The 18,606-nt window shown below is 56.2% G+C and overlaps 1 protein-coding gene across 1 annotated transcript in view; it reads right to left on the reverse strand.

Annotated features, from left to right (window-relative positions):
* The window catches only part of LOC310646202 (myosin-11), a 29,172-nt gene that overhangs the window by 8,537 nt on the left and 2,029 nt on the right, over positions 1-18,606 (reverse strand). Inside the window, exons 2-24 of the mRNA XM_083372462.1 lie at positions 16,894-17,255; positions 15,303-15,459; positions 12,311-12,338; positions 9,981-10,083; positions 7,752-7,844; positions 7,353-7,416; positions 7,130-7,228; positions 6,574-6,717; positions 6,126-6,221; positions 5,862-5,980; positions 5,598-5,750; positions 5,339-5,512; positions 4,659-4,832; positions 4,379-4,493; positions 3,948-4,141; positions 3,400-3,521; positions 2,765-2,834; positions 2,221-2,381; positions 1,871-1,979; positions 1,551-1,682; positions 1,003-1,209; positions 411-548; positions 1-61 (exon numbers count right to left, since the gene is read on the reverse strand). Coding sequence (XP_083228588.1) covers positions 1-61; positions 411-548; positions 1,003-1,209; positions 1,551-1,682; positions 1,871-1,979; positions 2,221-2,381; positions 2,765-2,834; positions 3,400-3,521; positions 3,948-4,141; positions 4,379-4,493; positions 4,659-4,832; positions 5,339-5,512; positions 5,598-5,750; positions 5,862-5,980; positions 6,126-6,221; positions 6,574-6,717; positions 7,130-7,228; positions 7,353-7,416; positions 7,752-7,844; positions 9,981-10,083; positions 12,311-12,338; positions 15,303-15,459; positions 16,894-17,238 — 3,058 coding nt within the window. The 5' untranslated portion in view covers positions 17,239-17,255. The remainder of the gene's footprint in view (positions 62-410; positions 549-1,002; positions 1,210-1,550; positions 1,683-1,870; positions 1,980-2,220; positions 2,382-2,764; positions 2,835-3,399; positions 3,522-3,947; positions 4,142-4,378; positions 4,494-4,658; positions 4,833-5,338; positions 5,513-5,597; positions 5,751-5,861; positions 5,981-6,125; positions 6,222-6,573; positions 6,718-7,129; positions 7,229-7,352; positions 7,417-7,751; positions 7,845-9,980; positions 10,084-12,310; positions 12,339-15,302; positions 15,460-16,893; positions 17,256-18,606) is intronic.

Consider the following 18,606-nt stretch of genomic DNA (forward strand, 5'->3'; position numbering starts at 1 on the left):
CCTCCTCCTCCGCCAGGTTTGTCGTCAAATCGCTGACTCTTTCCTCCAGGAGTTTCCTTTCCTGGGGGGTGGAGGAAAGGGGCCATCGCACCGGCTGCCCTGGAGCCTGAAGCGGGAGGCGGCGGCCCTTGGGCAGGGGTGCCCGCAGGGCATGGTCAGCCGGTGAAGGGACACCCAGCTCAAGACCGAAGTCGCGCCTGTCTTCTGGACGCGTCCCGACAAGGCGGGACGGCCAACCCATCGGAGGCAAAATAGCTCCCTGGGAATGCTGACTCTGGGAGCAACCGCAGGACTGGCTGCCCCCCCCCGCCACTCCCTGGGCTGCCTGCACTGGGGGGGGCTGGGAGGGGCCAGTCTCCCGTTTTCCCTGGCCTTGGAGGCCAAGGGGACGTGTGAGAGCTGCCACCGACCTTGGAGAGCTTGTTGTTCTGGTCTTCCATGACCAAGATCTCGTCCTCCATCTTCTTGATCTTCCCTTCCGCAGTGACCTTCTCCAGCTGCAGCTTCTGCCTCGCTGCTTCCTCCTCCTCCAGCTGGTCCTCCAAGTCCTGTGGGGGTCACAAGGGTGGCGAGATGGAGACGTGAGCAGGGCGGGACGAATGGCCGCTAACCGCTCCTGGGCCTAAAGCCACCTTTGGCTTCTCCTTGGGAGGTGCTCGCTGTTTGGGCTCCCCAGCTGAATTTCTCTGGGGTCCCCGACTCAGCCTTAAAGGCTGGTTGCAGGGCAGGCAGTCGAGGCTCCTTCACTCCCTACAAGGCACTAGTCCTCACAGAGGGGAACCCGACATGAGAGTGTGGCAGCATTAATTACAGGGGTTTTTCCCTGGCTGTCCTGCCAGCCCACCAGCCTGGCCCTCTGACGGGGCTTGAGGGACCCAGATTCTGCCTCTGGGAGAGCCATCTTCCTCTGAAGCAGAGCTGGAAGAGGCCGCGGGGGAGGCCAGGGGCAAAGCTCTCCGGCTTCGCGGGCCTGACGTGGGGCTGCCCACCCTGCCCAGGTACCAGCATCTGCTGCTGCAGCTTCTTCTTCTCGGTCTGCAGCTGCTGCCCGCGCTCCTCCTCCTCCTCGATCCGGGCCTCCATCTCGTGCAGGATCTCCTCCAGCTCCTGCCTCTTGGCCACCAGGCGGATCCGCATCTCCTCAGCCTCGGCGTAGAGCTCCGTCTCGGCCTGCAGCTGCTCCTGAAGCAGGCTCTTCTCTTCGCTCAGCTGTCCCAGAGGGAGAGGAGGGCGTTCAGCCAGGGGCACCGAAGGCTTGGCCAGCGCCCCAGGTGGACTCCGATGGGCTGAGAAAGCCACGCCTGCATTTCCCACCGGAGCTCCAGTGTCCCACCTTTGGGCTTCCAGATGTTTCTAACATCTGCAGCAGGTTGAGAAGGCAACAGGGCCGGTTGGCATCCCAGGGTGGGCCGGGCACCCTGAACAAACCCCTCCACGGGGCAAAATGGCTCCATCCTCTACCTGCATCCCCAGGTGTGCTGGGTGCCAGCCCCAGAGCCCCATTAGCTTGGCCCAGCCTGCGGGGGCCCAGGAGGAGCAGGTGGGCCCACCTGGCTGTGCTTCTGCTCCAGCTCCTTCAGCTCGCTCTCGGCTTTGATCTGCCGCTCCTTCACCATCTTCAGCTCCTCGTCCTTGGCCTGCATCTCTTCCTCTTGCCGGGTGACCTGCAGCAGCGGCTTCACCTGCGAAGCGAGAATTTACGGGGCTGCAGTCTGGGGCTCAGCCTGCCTGGCCCAGCAGAAGCAGGCCTGGCATTTTCGGGGCTCAGCCTGCCAGGATCGGAGAGCGGAGAGGAATGCAGCCCACTGCCTCACCCAGTCTCGCTTCCAGGGGCCAGAGGGGGCGCTCTCCCCAGGGACCGGCCACTTACTTTGGTGAAGAGTCTCCACCACTGCCAGTTTCTCAGCTTCAGGTAAGCAGCGCAGTTCCTCTGGATGACCTTCATGGCGGTCAGCTGCTGCTGCCTCTTGGCAAAAGCCCTGCAGAAGCGAAGCAGGAAACCTGGGGCCTTTGCACCTACAGAGGTCTGGGGAGGCCCCTGCAAGGCTGAGGGGCTGCAATGAGGGTATCACACCCCTCTGGACGTTGATGGGCCAGGGGGCAACCCGTCCCTCCACAGCTGCTTCCTCTCTCACCCCTTTGGGTCCCCGTGAGGAGCCCCTGGGCAGCGAGACCTGGAAGCGCCGCTGGGCACGCGGCCCCTCCTGGGGAGAGCCTTACTTTCTGGCCAGGTAGCCCCGGCACTGGGCCTGGAAGGTGATGATGATGTCCGTGATCCTGAGGTCTCGCTCCTCCTCCAGGTGAGCCAGGACGCCAGTCCGGAAGAAGATCTTGCTCTGGCCAATCCTATACAGGTTGGGATCCAGTTCCAGGGCTTTGATCTATTGGGGGGGTGGGGGGAGATGCAATATGCAGGAGGTGGGCTCTCCCACTTTCTTCCCAGCAGGGCATGCTCTGTTTGATCAGCAGAAGTCCAACAGGTGGAGTTTGGGCCTCTGATGCCAAGAAGCTATTACTCAAGGCACAAAAGCTTCATTGTGAAGAAGGGGAAGGAAGGAAGGAAGGAAGGAAGGAAGGAAGGAAGGAAGGAAGGAAGGAAGGAAGGAAGGAAGGAAGGAAGGATAGATATACATTTTTTCCAATGCATTTGTGACCTTATGCAATCAATTCATGCAGGTGTCAATCAATTCCAAACTGTGCTCAAGACAGCAGATCAAAGCTACAGGGAGGCAAAGAGAAGACAGCCTGGAGGAAAAATGCTCACCATCAGGATGCAGGCCTGCTTCCCATCCATGAAGCCCTTTGGGATGGCGTTAGGAGCCAGGATTTCATACCTGTGGGGGGAAAAGCACCATCACTCTGTTCACTTTGACCTTAAGCTTGCACTCTTCTCATGTTCCCCTCCTGCTCCTGTCTTGGAGAAACACTTGGAAATATCCCCCCCTCCCCAAACCACAGGACCTTCTCCTACACAGCCGTGATCCCACTGATCTACTCTGCTCTTGGAGGGGGCCCCAAATTCATGGGGTTATCCTTGCTTTCAACAGTCAGAATGGCCCCAAAGCCTCCTCCGAAAGGGGGCTTCTCTCGTTCCTTTGGGGGAAGCTGAGATGATGTCTCTCCTCCTGGCTTTCTCCCTCACTCGCATATTTTAGCAGGTAGCTTCATTCTGCCTGGATCCTCTTTGTCTCAGCGCTCATTGGTGCTTTGACTCCCCTCCCCGGACCCTCCGCGGAGGATGGCTTTCTCCTGGGCCATTCACCCAAAGCACCGGGTACTGCCCAGTTCTCCTTTCCCGGCTGATCTCCCCAGGCCTTGGCATGTGCTGGGCACCAGGCTCCTGCACATCTGGATGGGCTCCAGGGCCTCAAGCCTAACTCTCGCAGAAGCCCCCCTTACCGCTGCCGGAATTCCTGGAAGACGATCCTGTTTGGGAAGCCCTGGCGGCAAATGCGGATCCCCTCCAGGACGCCATTGCACCTCAGCTGCTCCAGCACCAGGTGGGCATCCAGCTTCCCTGCCTGGAAGAAACGAAGGAGGGGGTGACCTTCCCCCATGCTGGGGAGGAGGAGAGAAAAAGAGTGGGGAGACGCCGAGGGGGCCCTTCGCTTCCTGGAGCCATAAGGTGGGTTAAAACACCCCCACAAGACTATCCTTGGGTAAATCTTCTTTCACAAATAGACTCCAGAACCTGGAATGAAATGCCATCTCCCCAAAAGAGACCAAGGGCCACGTCTGACGTCTCTGTAAGTAGGGAGGCAAATTGGGCAGGCCTGTGCTGGCCTCCCCCAATCTCTGAGACTATTTCTGCACATGCATTGAACCCAAACTCCCGTGGCTGGCTGGGTATGATGGGAGTTAGAGTCCAGCGCAGCTGAGGGATCTGATAAAGGTAAGGAAGGGCTCCCCAGCATCTGTCAGGTGGAAAACCCCGCTGGGGCACCGACCCTTTTCTCATGGTTCGGGATGATGCAGCGGACAAAGTTTGGGTTGGTGTTCCTCAAGGTGGTCATGAGCTTCGTCAGCTGCTCCTTGTACAGCTGCCCCACCGTCCGGAACATGCCCTTCTTGGTCTTGGAGGCGCTGGGCAGGGAGCTCTCGGTCATCTTGGCCATCTGGTCCAAGCCCACGATGCGGTCCACTGCAGCACAAGGGAGGTGGTGAGGCCAGTCCTGGGCTTCTTCACCCGGCCTCAAACAACCCTTGCCCAGCAGGGTGAGCAGCCGAGCAGAGCTTCTCCCACAGAGTCCCAGGGGGGGCCCGAGCAGCTCTAGGAACCTCCAGTCTTGCCCGCTTGGTACCTTCAGAGCACCTGGGCTCCGGCTGCCCTCATCCCCACCCAGCCGAGATTATGCGGCGCACACATTTTATTCCCTACCATCTTTCCAGAGATCTGCCACAAACTTCTCAGAGGACTGATTTAGCAAGGCTGTCACATTGTCATTGAGAGGGTCCATGTTTTTGGTCAGCCAGGCGCTGGCATTGTAGGACACCTTGGTGAAAAACAGAAGAGCCACAGGGGTCACCAGCAGCGGCCAGAAAGGCCGCTCGGAGCAGCTGACACAGAGAAAGGCAAGGCACCCCTAAGGGAAGGCAGCGGGAGTTGCAGAGAAAGCGTTCCTGGCCACCAGTAAGAGGAATTTCCGGCCGTTTGGTACCTTTCCGGCATAGTGGACAATGCAGAACTCAGTTTTGTCCTTGAGCTGCTTCTGCTTCAGGAACTTGGGGTGGTTGCCTTGCTCGGTAGACAACTTCTCCACGAAGGAGGTGTCGGTAGCCTTTGGAAACCAGCATTCCTCATCCAGCAAGGCCAAGACGCCAGGCGGGTTATTCTGCAACAGCAAGGGCAAGTGGCTTGAGGCTGCTGGGGGGAGAGTGGCTGCAGCCCCCTCTAAAGCTCCGCGGCATCACGGTGGAGCACCGGGACTTTCTTTAGGGGGAGAGGCCTGACACGAGTGGAGATGGGTCTACTCTGAGGAATGGAATAGGAGACTGACTTTGACTTCAACATTAATAGAGTCAACCCCTTCTATCCCCTTCTATCTGAACTTTTGAAAGGAAGGTTATCAGCATTTTAACTGAGGTTTTCTGCTGACCTGGGAAATAACAGAATAACGGAGTTGAAAGGGACTTGGAGGTCTTCTAGTCTTCTAGACTTGGAGGTCTTCTAGTCCAACCCCCTGCTCAGTCAGGAAACCCTAACTCCCAAATTCAGCACTGCCAAAAGACTACATTTTTCTTGCCCACTTCCCCGTTTTCTTGAAGCTGAGAGATGGAGGGTGCCCCTCCCGGCTCCCCAGCATCCGAGGGCCCCAGCAAGGCAGCCCGGCCCCCTCACCGGTCTTTCAATCAGCTCAATGCAAGGCTGCAGGTCCAGCCCAAAGTCGATGAAATTCCATTCGATGCCTTCGCGCTGGTATTCCTCCTGCTCCAGGATGAACATGGTGTGGTTGAAGAGCTGCTGGAGCTTCTCGTTGGTGTAGTTGATGCAAAGCTGCTCGAAAGAATTGATCTGGAAAGACAGTTGGGAACAGATCAGGCCTCCCGGCCAGAAAGGGCTCCTCCAGAAGCAGCCTGGGGCCGGCCCCGAGCCCTACCTCGAAAATTTCAAAGCCAGCAATGTCCAGGATGCCCAAGAAGGACGCGCCTTGCCTCTTGGTTTTGTCGAGGGCTTTGTTCACCCGGGTCAGGATCCAGCGGAAGAGGCGTTCGTATGTTGCTTTGGCCAAGGCCTCTATCGCAAAGTCAGCCTACGGGGAAAAACCTCCCATGAGGCAAGGGCAGCCGGGCTGAGCTTCTCGGGGGTCCAGAGCAGCAAAGCACCAGGACTCAAGGCCAGAGAACTGAGCTGGCCTGCTCACCTGCTCCTTGGTCTGTGCCTTCTGAACGACATCTCGCCCGACCTTGATCCGTGGGGTGAGGATGCACCTGGTGAAATCTGTCACATTGATTCCCGTGAGGTGGCAAACCTTCTGGGCAGCTGGAACCAAGAGACGTCATCATGAAGTCCATCCTGATGACCACATCCATCCATGGCCGACCAGGCTGCTCTGGCAACTTGGACTCCTTGGGGACTCAACTCACCCTGACGAGGCAAAACTCAACCACCACTGCTTGGCACCTACCTGTGTTGTCCGGCATGGATGCCTGATCAGTGTTTCTCTCCTTCTTGAAGACAATATTGCCAAGCTGGAGAACCGATGAGACGACTTTCAGCATTGCTGTGAGGTTAGGAAGGAGAGAAATTCAAAGGACGTCTCTGGGGAGGTGGGTGGATTCTCCCTCTCGATTACAGAGGCCTTCTTCCCGGTAACTATCCCACCAGAGGTTTTGCTGAGCTCAGAGAGGGCTAGGATCAGGTCGACAGCACACCTGTACAGGCTCGCCGTGTGCCAAGGTTCAGAAAAATGCAGATTTGAGGACACCCCTCACCAGCCTCACCCAAGGCTGCTAGGTTTTCTTTTGGAAAGACCCGTATCGGAGATGATGAGGTGCCATCCCCCCACTCCCTCAGTTGTATTCTAAATATCCACACCCAGAGCCAGAGGTCCCAGCAAAGTTTGCTTCTCTTACCAATTTGCTCTTCTTCTGTGAATCCCATAATAGCCATGGCTTCCAGGGTCTCGTCGAACATTTCGTTGTCCTGCTGAGAAGGAATGGGCACGTAGCCATTGGAGAGGAATGTGTAGTTGCTGAACCCTTCCAGCAGAAGTTCCTCTGCAAGGCGGAGAGAGCAAAACCTCAGTGAGACCCCCTCGGCTCTGGGTCCAAACTCCTGGGGCCTCTTGGCCACATCGCTCGCTCCCCAACTGTCCTCCGCCCTGGCCATCCTGGCCCTGAATGGTCCACTGGGGCAGCCCCGTTCCTAACCAAGGGACTGAGGGGGAATTCCCACTCCCCCCCAATGGAGTCTCCTTCAGTGGGGAGCCCATGTGGAGAGCAGAGCTTCTGGCTTTGGGCACAAGGCTTCCTGCTGCAAGGGCCCCTGGCCTTTTCCGAGAGCAGAAATGTCCTCTTGGCTTCAGTGCCAACCCCCTTTGGGAAGGGAGGACCTGATCCCCCCCCCCACCAGGAGCTGCTCTGAAGCGCCCCTCCCTCTCAGGCACCTTCCCTGAAAGAGGCGGCTTACTTTTCATTTGCTCGTTGGCCCCGGCAAGTAAGTAATAAAAGATGTGGAAGGTCCTTTCCTCTCGGGCCTGCCGAATAGCGCGAGACTTTTCCAGCAAATCTGTCCATGAAGGTTCAGCAAGCAAAACCTTTTTTTTAAAATAAACACTCACTAGCTTACCCACGGTCAGGTGAAACAAGGCCACTGCCTGAAGCAAAAGAGGGGGGATCATGAGAAAGGATACAGGTTTCAATATTTGCTCCCACAATGTATCCCGTCACGTCAAAGTTGATGCGGATGAATTTGCCCTGTTGGAGAAAGGAGACGACACAGCTGGGTGGAGTGCAGGGGGCTTCCAAGAAGTTTTGACGTCCATATGGGAAGGGGGGGGTCATATAGTCTCCCTATTTACAACCCTTTCCTTTCCTTTCCTTTCCTTTCCTTTCCTTTCCTTTCCTTTCCTTTCCTTTCCTTTCCTTTCCTTTCCTTTCCTTTCCTTTCCTTTCCTTTCCTTTCCTTTCCTTTCCTGGGAAGAAGAACTCCTATTCTCCATTTGCCTGTTTTCATGCACTTATGTGGTTCAGCCAGCCACCCCCCTCCCTTCCCCTCCTGCCTTTCCCCATTGAAGAACTTGTCAACTTACAAATCGGGAGGAGTTATCGTTCTTCACAGTTTTGGCATTCCCGAAAGCTTCTAGAATGGGGTTGGCCTGGAGCAGTTGCTTTTCCAACTCGCCCTAAAATTGATTCAAGGATTTGGCCATCAGTCCATGGCAGGCAGAGGTAGGAGTGAATCGAAAAGGGGTGGGGTGTAATTCAAGTTGCCCCCAGAGAAACCAGCTCCATGTGGATAAAATGCACCAAGAGGGCCATTGTTCTCAATCTGCACTTGCGCATTTTACCTACACGGAGATTCCCTGTGGCTCATTTTGGCCTCTGGTTGCACCCTTTGTAGGACTTGGTCCTTTTTTTTCTGCGTAAAACTGGTCAAGACAACTGATTGCCGCATTCTGGATCGTCTTCAACCACGGAGGCAATCAGCCATAACCCCTGCCTTTTTTTCAGCACATTTATTAGGCCAAAGCAAATCAGAGTATTTTGTTTTGCAATTGCTGCTGAAGCATTCATTTGGCAAGGAAACGAAAACAGAAATTAGGCAAGGGGGCTGAAGGAACGGTTGCACACAACCTTCCTTCTAATGCAGCCTGAAGCAGATTACACGGCATCTATTAATTCGGTTAAATACTGCCTATGACAACGCATGATTTATATTTAAAAATAAGGTGACTTTTGCATGCAGAAAAAGGAACACCCAGGCAGGTACACACCAATGAAGTCACACCTCCAAGCCATGCTAAAGAGCGGCCTCTTTTCTTAGCCTCTCATCAAAGTTGAAGCTGGGAGGAGGAGGGGGCTTGCCCACCCCTGTCTCAAAGCAAAGACAGAGGCTGATGAATTTTGGCAGTTGAGTGTCATGAAAAGCCTTTTCATCAGCTGTAGAAGATGCTGGATAGCCAGAATCTTTGGCCTCCAAAGGTCTCTGCTCCATAATGGGGGCGGGGGGGGAGCAGGGCTGTTCCTTCCTGATACCCCAGACTCTAGATAGGAAAATGTTCCTGAAATTGGACAGAGCTTCCAAAGAAGACAGAATCCCCCCACTTAGTTACACTCCCCATCCCAGCTTCTCCCCCACAAGTAGCCCCCTCTGTACCCCCACAAGTGTCAGTGGCTCCACCCTCTCCCTAGCAAAAAGGCAGGCGGGCTCAGCCAGTTGCACAGCATGCAGAAGCCCAGGAATGCCCCACCCCACCCCAGGGGCAGGATGGCAGGCGAGGGGGAAGATGCACACGGCAAGCCAAGAAGACCGGATCAAATCACTCTACTGGCACACGGTGATCATCTGGGGAGTAAGACTGGCTTCCATAAGCCCCCCGACCCACGCACCCTCTCTGGGTCAGCCCACTGGGGCTGCCCTTTCCCCCCCCCACAGGCCAGTCCAAAAATGAAGCATTCTGGTGTGCAAATTAGAGGATGCTCTTCCAGGAAGAACCCTGGAGTGGAGAGTCCCCATCCTGTTTGCCTGGGAGCAGCCGGAGGAGGGACTCGCTTGCTCCCAAGAAACAGCATGCACAGGCAGGATCCAGGCGGGCAACCAGATGGGTTCCGGTTAGCCGTGGGGCGCTCTGGCCCCCGAGACCCTCTTTGGGGAGGGAGTGCAAGAACACCATGCAGATCTACAGGCCTTGACACACACACTGAATCCGGGTTACTCACGTAAGCAAAACTCGGCCCTTGCTGCAGTCAAACAACATGGCATAAAACAGGCGTCAGTCTTGGCCACGTCCCCTCCCGGAACGGCTTCTTTTTACAAAGTGCTTCCACCACTATTGCCCTGGGCACCTCTCTCTCCAGCTAGGCAAGGCATCTCCGCAAAAAACAGAGGACCCACGGGTGGGGGGGGTAGATCTGTCCCAAGCTCTAGAGTCTGTGCTCCCTCCCAGAATGTGTCCACTGAGCTGGCAATGGGCACCTCGGTGCCTGTCTTCGGCTAAGCAGGCACCATCCGACATGCCTTGCCCCACTGGCAGCCTCCAGAAGTGATGGACTACAACTCCCATCGTTCCTGCCTGCCTGTGGCTGAGCCAGTTTGGTCTGAGTTGAGTCCAAATCACGCAGAGGATGTTAGGTTGGGGAAGCCGGCGGTGTTATCTACCAAGTCAGAAAAAAAATACTTCCCCCCCCCAGTTGTCATCTTCTTCCTGCTGTTGCTGACAATTGCTCTGAAAAGGTGCCAGATTGTGTCCCCAGAGAAAGGAGCCCCCCCTCACCCATTGCCCCCCCCTAGTCTGACGAGGGGGTGTCGGGCTGCTCACCGTGATGCTGGTGTCTTTTTTACCCTTATGTGAGGAGGCGACCACGGCCAAATACTGAATCACTTTCTTGGTGTTTTCTGTCTTGCCTGCGCCCGATTCTCCCCTGGGGGGGAAGGAGGAGGAGAAAGACTGTTAGGCCCCCTGCCCTTCACAAAGCAGTGGGGGCTCCTGTGGAGCCAACCCCCTCCTCACCCGAAAGCTGTGGGAGGGAGGGGAAAGCAAGGGAGCTTCAGGGGCCCTTAGGCTGCAACCGAAGCGCAGCTCCTCTCAGCCGCCCGGCCACTTCGGGAATCCCCCGGGGCCCTCTGCTCTCCCAAGGAGGCCGGCCGCTGAGGTGGCCTTCCGCTCACGTCTCCCAGGGGGCTGCTGGCCACTCAGGTGCCCCCACGCATGTTCCCACCTTGCCCGTTAGGGGAGCCTTGGTCAGCCCTCCCTGGAGGGGCTAGTGGGCACTTTTAGCTCACCGGGTGGTCGGCAGCCTGACACCCCTGCCCAGCGGAAAACTCTCCCAAGGAGGGAAGGACTCCCTGCACGAAGCCGCCACCCGAGATGCCCCTTGCCAGCCCCTCATTATGCTCCATGTGGACCAGAATGGCGGCAGAAGGACTGAAGCTGGGGGGCTCGTCCCTCTTCTGGCTGCCCACCTACGCCTGGCACTCTGGGCAGGAACAGAGAGGCCCCCAAAGAGGCTGACACCTCTCCCTCTCTGCCTTCCGTGGCGCCATTCTGGAAGTGGAGCGCATCGGTCTTAAGAGAATGCTTTGGGATCTTTTGAGGGGGCAAGTTATGAGTCGGTAACGGAAACATCAAGTCTCCAGTTGAGGAAGGCCGAGTGGCTCAGGTCAAGGAAGGGGCTGGCTTGGCCTGAGGGCCAGAGGAGCTCCTGGGTGGAGGATCCAGCCCCTTGCTAAGGCTGGGGGGGGAGGGACCTCCAGGAGAGGTTTGGCTAAGCAGCCGAGGCCTCCCACTCACACCGCCTTGCCGATTCTTCTTCCTAATTTGGAGGCGCCTTTTCTCCCCCATGATGGATGGGGTGAGTCAGGACAGGCCCAGGTGGAGGGAAGCCTTAAAAGGCCTGGGGCTGCTTCCTGTGGGACTCCTTGTTCTTCCAGATGACCCCCCTCTGATTCTCCCCCCCCCCTGCCGAAGATGCTCAGGCAGCAGTGGAGATTTTGAGGAGCTTTGCTTTGTGTGCAAGTGTTGCAGATCCGCTTGTGCGTGGAGTGGGGGCCCTCCAAGACTGCCCTTTGTCCCCCAGCCCAACCTAGAGCATCCTGAGCTTTGCAGGAAGCTCACGGGGCCAGAGGAAGTCCTTCACTCTGCCACTCGGCACTTGGGTCCTGAGGCTGGGTTGATGGGCTGTCGGTCTGTGCCAGCCGGTCTTTCTCAGCCCCTTCAAAGGATGGGGTGAGCTTCCCTTCCCTGCCAAGGCCAGAGGGCAGATGCTTCTCCTGGGCTCTGGGTGGAGCTGGACCAGCATCTGCGAAGGGCCCCTTTGGCTGCAGGAGGCCGATCCCCGGCTGTGCTTCCCTGCTCAGAAGCCCAAAGAGGGCCGTGATTTGTATAGATAAAAATTAAGTGTTCCGGGAAGAGCTCCAGAACAAACACGTCAGTGGGAGGCCAATGATGGAGAAAGATTTCCCCAAAATTCCAACCCAGCCCTCCCTGCACACTCTTGGGAAAAGAAGAGCTGGCCTTTGGGCTTTCATACCCCCATCCAAAATCCTTTGAACTTTTCTGTCCATCCTCCTCCTGTTGCATTTCTTTTCCCCAATGGCAGGAACAAGCCACCATCTTTCCAAGCATGCCTCTCCTGGATGTGCTGGACTACAGCCCCCATCACTCCCTGCCATCACAGGCTCCTGGGAGCTTTCGTCGCACCTGGGCAGGAGCTGCTGTATCAGATCTGCCCCTTCCAAGGCCAGCTGTTACCTAAGCCCAGTGCAGATGTTCCCGAAAACAAAGGGGCTTTGTCTCCCAAGGTGTTTCACTCTGGGGAGAAGGGATCGGATGGAGAGCAGGGCTGGGCTGGGGCTGGGCGAGGGAAGGTTGCCTTGGCCTGCTGGCATTGCCATGAGGACAGCACCTGGAGGCTGCCCAGTTGTTCTCCACAGCAGGTGGGGGGGGCTGCTGTGATGGGATCTAAAGCAGTCCTTACCCAACTTAGAATGGCCCCCGCCCTGCACACCATCCATCCCCCCTGCCAGCTGGGCAACCTCCAACTCATCAGCAGGATGCCCAGGGCGTGCTTAGAAGTCCTTAAAAGGCCACGAGAAATGGAGCTGCAGGGGCCGACCAGGGAGCATGCCGACTCTTCTGGCTCTACTTACGTGCAGAGGATGGACTGATCCTCCCGGTCTGTGGACAGAAGAGAAAGCCATGAGATCCCGGCCCCCGGAGCCCAGCTTTGTCTCGCCCTGGGAGGGCACCGTCCACCACCAGGCGCCCGCTCCTTTTCGACATTGGCAGCGCTGGGGATGAACTGGGACACTCGGCGTGCCAGGCAGTGGGAGACTCTTCCCATCTGGCACAGACAGACCAGGACTGGCGCCCCTCGTCCCCATGACCCATCACCGCTGTATTTATTTTTATCCCATTTTCCAGACTGGGTGGGCAGTCTCCTGCTTTTATGTCCAGAGGGAAAGAATTGAGGAAATGGGACTGGAGATGCAAACAGTTCTGTTTACAGATGAGATCCCGACAAAGAGTCCCAAGCTGTCCTCTGTGGGCCACTGAGGTGCATTCCAGGCAGAGCTTCAGGGGCTCCAAAGTCCGCAGGGGAAAAGCCAGAGAAAAGGTGGCATTGGAGGCAGCTGGCAAAGGCCGAGGAAGGCAGCAGAGCAGCCCCGGGACAGGAAGGCATCGGTGTCTCTACTTCCTAGCCTCAGCCGCCTCCTGGAACACCAGTGCGCCTAAGCGGAGCATCCATGGGAGACGCTACAGCCCAAAAGCCAGAGGTGAAATTGGAGCAGGAAGCCCAGGACTTCCAACTGATCTGCCACCGTGAAAGAACCACACAGCTGGTGCAGGGGAAGGAGGCAGTTTGGCAATTCCAGTTTTTTCCATGCAAACCCTTAGAGGAATTCACATTTTTGCTGCTCCAACTTTCCCCAAATCCATCCCAATGGCAAGCCACAGAAAAGGCTGTGGGCCCCTTTTTTAATTTCCAGATTGTCAATCAAAGCATTTTAGGACATTCTTGACACCCCTGGTCAGTGACTGCAAGAAACATATCTTTTAGTTTTATTTGTGGAGCTTCCCTTTCACTTAGCTGAAGGTCGTGTAGGCTGGAAGCAACTGGAATTCGGGGTTCCTACTTTAGCACTCCCTCCCTCTTGGGCCTCCTGCAAAGAGAGGCCGACCCCTGTGCCTGTGGAACTGAGACCCCCATCCGCACTTCTTCCCCCGGGAGGAGGGGGCCTCTGCTCCCATCCCAGAGAGCGGCTTGTTCCGCTTCGGCAGTGCTTGTGGCTTTCCTGCCAAGAGCAGCTTGGCCATAAAAGGAGAAAGGGAGAGCGAGGAGAAGCTGGGAAGGAGCCTCGGCAGCTTCCTCGGCTCGGATGGCCAGCTAGTGGCCCCAGGGCTCCTCCCTCCCCAGGTGGGTCTGGAGAGGAGCCGAGGGGGGGGGGAAGGAGAGGGAGCTGCAGAAAAGCCAGAGAGGCCACTCAGCTGTGATGGGCAACTGACCCCCTTCCTTTGCCTCGGCTCCTGGAGCTGCCCTATGGCTGAGTCAGGCAAAGGTTCCTCAACGGCTCTTTAGCCTGCCCGAGGCTGCCAGGAACCACCAGCTCTCCGTACCATACTCTCCTTCCTTCCTCTCTCTCCCTGTTATTTCCAAAGATAAACTTTTAATCAATGCAATTGATTTATAGCAGCAACTGGAAGCCCATAAGTGGAGAACCGACAAATGGGGCGGGAGCCGAACAGTATTATTTGCTGGTAAATCAGCAGGAAGACATTTTCTGGACCTGCTTGAGCAAAGCACGCATTGGCTGGTAAAGGATCTTAACTTATAGGTTGGCTGCCCTTTTGGCATCTGATCAGGCAGGGAGCTCTAACGGAAGACTCTGGCAGTGCTGCAAAGCAGACTAACCTGCAGCAGATTCTCACAAGCCCCAACAAGGCAGCGGTGCCTGGTAGGAACCCTCCCGATGATTCCTTCGCTCCCCATCCACACCAGAAGCCCCCCCCAAGAGCGGAGGCCTCTCCCCATGCTGCTCCTCTAATGGGAGGTCTGGCAGAAAGAGCTCTCTGACGCTCCCCGGACAAACAGGTCAGACTTTGGGCAAAAGCGTTGATGGAGACCCTTCTGACCTTAGACTGGAAGCCAGGACAAAGTAATTCGGAGCATTTGGACCTCCCACCACAGCCCACCACAGATCTGAAGGGAGCTGTTCCTGAGCTCACAAACGTGGCAAGTCTCAACAAAAGCACCTTGGTCCTTTGACACTTTAGAATGATATAAGGCACCCGTACCCTCCCCCACAGAAGCTTTCCCTGCAGAGCCAAGCTCTTCTCCTGCCAGTGGACTTAAGTACTAGATTACTCCATGCATCTCTTCACATCAGCCAGCAAAGGTGCTGCTAAATGATCTGGGCCTGCCAGAGCCGACATGGTCTCCAGCCACGATGCCCAACAGGGAGCTGCGCTTGTCAGAAGGAGCACCCGGAAGGGGAAACCACAGATGCCAGCTATCGCTTCTGCCCAGGGACAGGGGCCCTCCAGCCCCGCTCTCCGTGTGGCTCACCGGCTGGTTAGGACAGAAACCACAAGCCATTGTGCGATGGCCGCATCCTCTCTGTGTCACACAGCAGCCTCCACCACAAAGCCACCCACGAGTCTAACTCCTGTCCAGCCAGCCAGAAGCCCTTTTGCAAAGGACGGAGGTGATTTAGGGGTCCAATTCCAGGCAACCCGCTGCATAAGTCAAAGCATTGGCACAAGCGTGCCACTCGAGCCAGTAGCAGAATGTTTGATTGGGGCAAAGGTTCCAGGAGAAGAAATTCCATCTCCCTGGCGAAGGATGGCGTGGCAGCCCCTTCCTTCCTGCCTGCCCTTCCTTCTCCCTGCCCCTATTTGCCAAACTATGCTCTGGATTTCTCTCTGGCCACATGCCCTGGCACGGGTGGGTGGAAGGAGAGCTTTTCCTTTTTGAGTCACAAGCTGGTGGAGGATGGCAAACGCCGGTGCCAAAGGCCCGCGCGGAATGCTCTGGCATCCCTGCTCCGTGATGGAGGACCCAAGAAGGGCCACCAGCCAGACGGAGCCCCCGGGTGGCAGAAACAGTCGGCCAGTGCCCATTGGAAGGGCATGCAGCCTTACCCTGCAACATGCTGCGGTAGGCGGTATCAGCAATGGCGTAGATGTGGGGCGGCATCTCGTGGCGCTTCTTCCCCTTGTACATGTCCACGATCTTCTCCGAGTAGATGGGCAGCTGCTTGTAGGGGTTGACGACCACACAGAAGAGCCCTGAGTACGTCTGCAAGGAAATCCCCCCCCCAACCAGTCAGACTTGGCCTCCTCGCCTGGGACCACCGTATCTCTGGCGCCTGAAACCTTGGGAGGAGGCTGTCTCTTTGCAGGGAACTCTGGCACTTGACTGGGGGAGGAAGGAAGCCGACATGTCAGAGGGAGCTCTCCTTCCCAGGGTCTGGCATCCAGGGATGGACTGCTTCTGAACAGGGAGGCTCCATCACAGCCTTGATAGCCATAGCTAGAAACCCCTCCCCGACCTGCTCAAGTCTTGGGCACCTTCTCTGCAGCCCCCCCACCTCGTACCCCTCCTATTCACTGGCCTCATAGGAGAAAGAGGGGAATGCCTCAGATTCAAAGTTCCCTCTAGATGGGAACGTTCAGAAAGAGAAGGGCTGGGAAAGTGGGGTGCTTCTGGATCCGTCCGGCCCTTTGCACACTAACACCCCATTTTCAAGGGTGGTGTCAGTCGTCCCCTCCCCCGATGCCTCTGCTCAAGATCTGGGGCCAAGGCATCCGAAGCAGCATCTGTAAGGGTGTTTTCGGCTGCCTGTTCCTCCCCCCCAACCCCCCCCCCCATTTGTTATTAAAGCTCCCAAGTCCACAATTGCAAAGATGCATCCGGGCTGCCCTTCCAATCCAGCCAGGCTTGGAGGCGAAATCTGCAGCCTGATATCTCCTCTTCTTGGCCATGTTAGGAAAGGTCCAAAAGGTTTCACCCCAGGTGGTGCCCAGAGTGTCGCTCAGCCGGCCCAGGGAAGTCAGGGTCCCGGCTGCTCCGGCAATGGGCCTCTTGCGGGGGCTGAGCCGGGCTTTCCAGCAGGGAACTGCTGGCTGGATCGTGGGGTGCCTTTGGGCACCTGGGGGAGCTCATGGGAAGCTTCCCAGGGAGTCCGGCCAGGCAGAGGGCCTCCCTATTTGGGGTCACAGGTGAAGGAGAAGCCCTGAGGACTTGCCACGGTTGGGGGGGCACTTTCTCCTCTTTGCCATCTTGGCTCCCTCGGTCTGCCTCTGCCAACGGGCAGCCCTGCATTCAGCCTCTTGCCCAGGGCTGCCTTTCGAAACTCTGCCAGGGAACTCCCGGAGCCTCACCCATCGTCACGATGAGTGGGAAGAACAGACTTCCTGGCAAGGCCTGCCCAAGGACCATAAATGTGGGGAAGGAGCTTTTACGATGTCCCACTTGTGGATATGTGTTTGTGGCTCACAGATTTACAAGGACATAAACCTTTCTCTCCCTGCACAATCTCACACAGCCCTTCCGCCCTCTCCCTTCCCCTGCCTTCAGCCACAACACCTCGAAAGGGGCTGGGGGGGGGCTGGGGGTGGAAATCAGTGCAGGCGAATTGTTAACAAGAGAAGGCTCAGCCGGGTGTGCTTCCCCAATCTGCACCTAGCAGCCCAGAGCCAAATCTCTGGCTTCTCCAGCCGGGAGACTCACATAAATGAGGCCTGAGAAGTATCTCTCCCGGAGGTTGTGCAGCACGGAGGCTTCATTGAGGCAGGTGAGCTCGGCCATGTCCTCCACCTTGGAGAACTTGGGCGGGTTCATCTTCTGGATGTCGTCCTTGCTGAAAGTCGCTTTCTTCCCATTCTCAGCCAGCTCCACCAGCACCTCGTCCCCCTTCTCGTCCTTGATGCTTGCGGCTTCGAAGCCATGCTTCTCCGAAGGGACCCAGACCAGCTTCTTGGCTGACCAGTCGGCCTGGGCCACCGTGCTGCTGAGGAGGTTCTTGTCCACAAAGAGGAATTTCTCATCGTCGCTTAGTTGGCTCTTCTGTGCCATTTTGGCTCAAAGGGCACCTGGGGGGAGAGAACACCAGTTACTTGAGTGCCACTCTGTTGCCCATGAAGCCCTGAGTTGGCACAATATCTCCCTTTGGATTGGAATGAAGGCTGTGCGCTCACTTGTCGCCCTTTTGAACCACGGCTGGCAGAATAACATACAGCTTACAGTTTGTGCATCACATTAAGCCATCAACAGAAAGCTGGCACCAAAGAAGGCCACACATAGCCCTGTTTCTAAAGCTACTCCTTCCACAAGGATGCAGGACTCAGCCAGCCATCACCCAGGGCCACGTTTTAAGCAAACCCTGGGATAAAAGAGTTGGGGGGGGAGGGACATCTGGCAGAGAGATCAGGATACTGCTTTGATAAACAGGATGGTTGCAAGAATTGCTGCTGATTGGACAAGACAAGCCTCCCGGCAGTTAGGGGAGGGGGCCTTCCAAGCAGACCCACCACTTACAAAAAGCATCACTACCTTTGGGATTTTGTTTTAATTCTTACATCAAGCTATATTAAAGTTCACACTTTTTGCAGTGAAAAATACCTTCAGGACACCTTTTAACAATGAAGTCCAGGATAGGCATCAGGTAATGATCAATATCTCATCTTTTCAAGAGAAACTTTAATTAATTTATTCCTGGCTAAACAAGAAAAAACAGACCGCCTTCTGCCAGCTCCCAGCATCTGGAGTCAAAGATTTGCTGCCTCAGCAGTCCCACTGCTGGCTTCTCACCCAAACAAGCCTCCCTGGCCTATTTGCTGGTGGCTGGTGGCAACTCAAACTTTTCTCCAGGAAAACAGCCTGGAAACTTTTCACAGATTGCACAGAGGGCCTCTTTTTCCCTGCGCTACCAATGGATTAGGGCTACAAACTCTTGTCACTTGTTTGACAAGACTGGCTGGCCTTTGGTCAAGATATTTTAGGACATAATCACAGGTCAGCTGAGTCCACGGAGAAGGCCCTGCTCAGCCACCAATGTCCAGCAGAACTGCAAACGTGGCCTTCTCGGGGTTGGCCCAGCTTTGGCATGCCTCAGGCCTTGTCTCCACACATTGCCTCCTCTTTTGCTGAGCTGATGAAGCATTTTCCTCACTGAGGTTGTTTTGACAGCATCAGTTGAGTTATATTGTTTTTTATTGCTGTGTTTGGAATTGGCATTTCTCAGCTGCTTTGGAGGTCCCGCACTGCCGAGTGGAAGGCAGGATCTAAACATTTGCAGACAATATAAATACTGTTGCCTGCATCTGCCGATGGGCTGCTAAGCTCAAGAGACAGGAATTCATCAACACGATGAAAGCAGAGAGGTTTGGGGCTTTCTGCTCCATTTCCCAATCCTTCCCCTTTTAAGCCAGAGTGCAGATGTTT

This window comes from Vipera ursinii (assembly GCF_947247035.1).
Source record: "Vipera ursinii genome assembly, chromosome: 13".
Lineage (NCBI taxonomy): Eukaryota > Metazoa > Chordata > Lepidosauria > Squamata > Viperidae > Vipera > Vipera ursinii.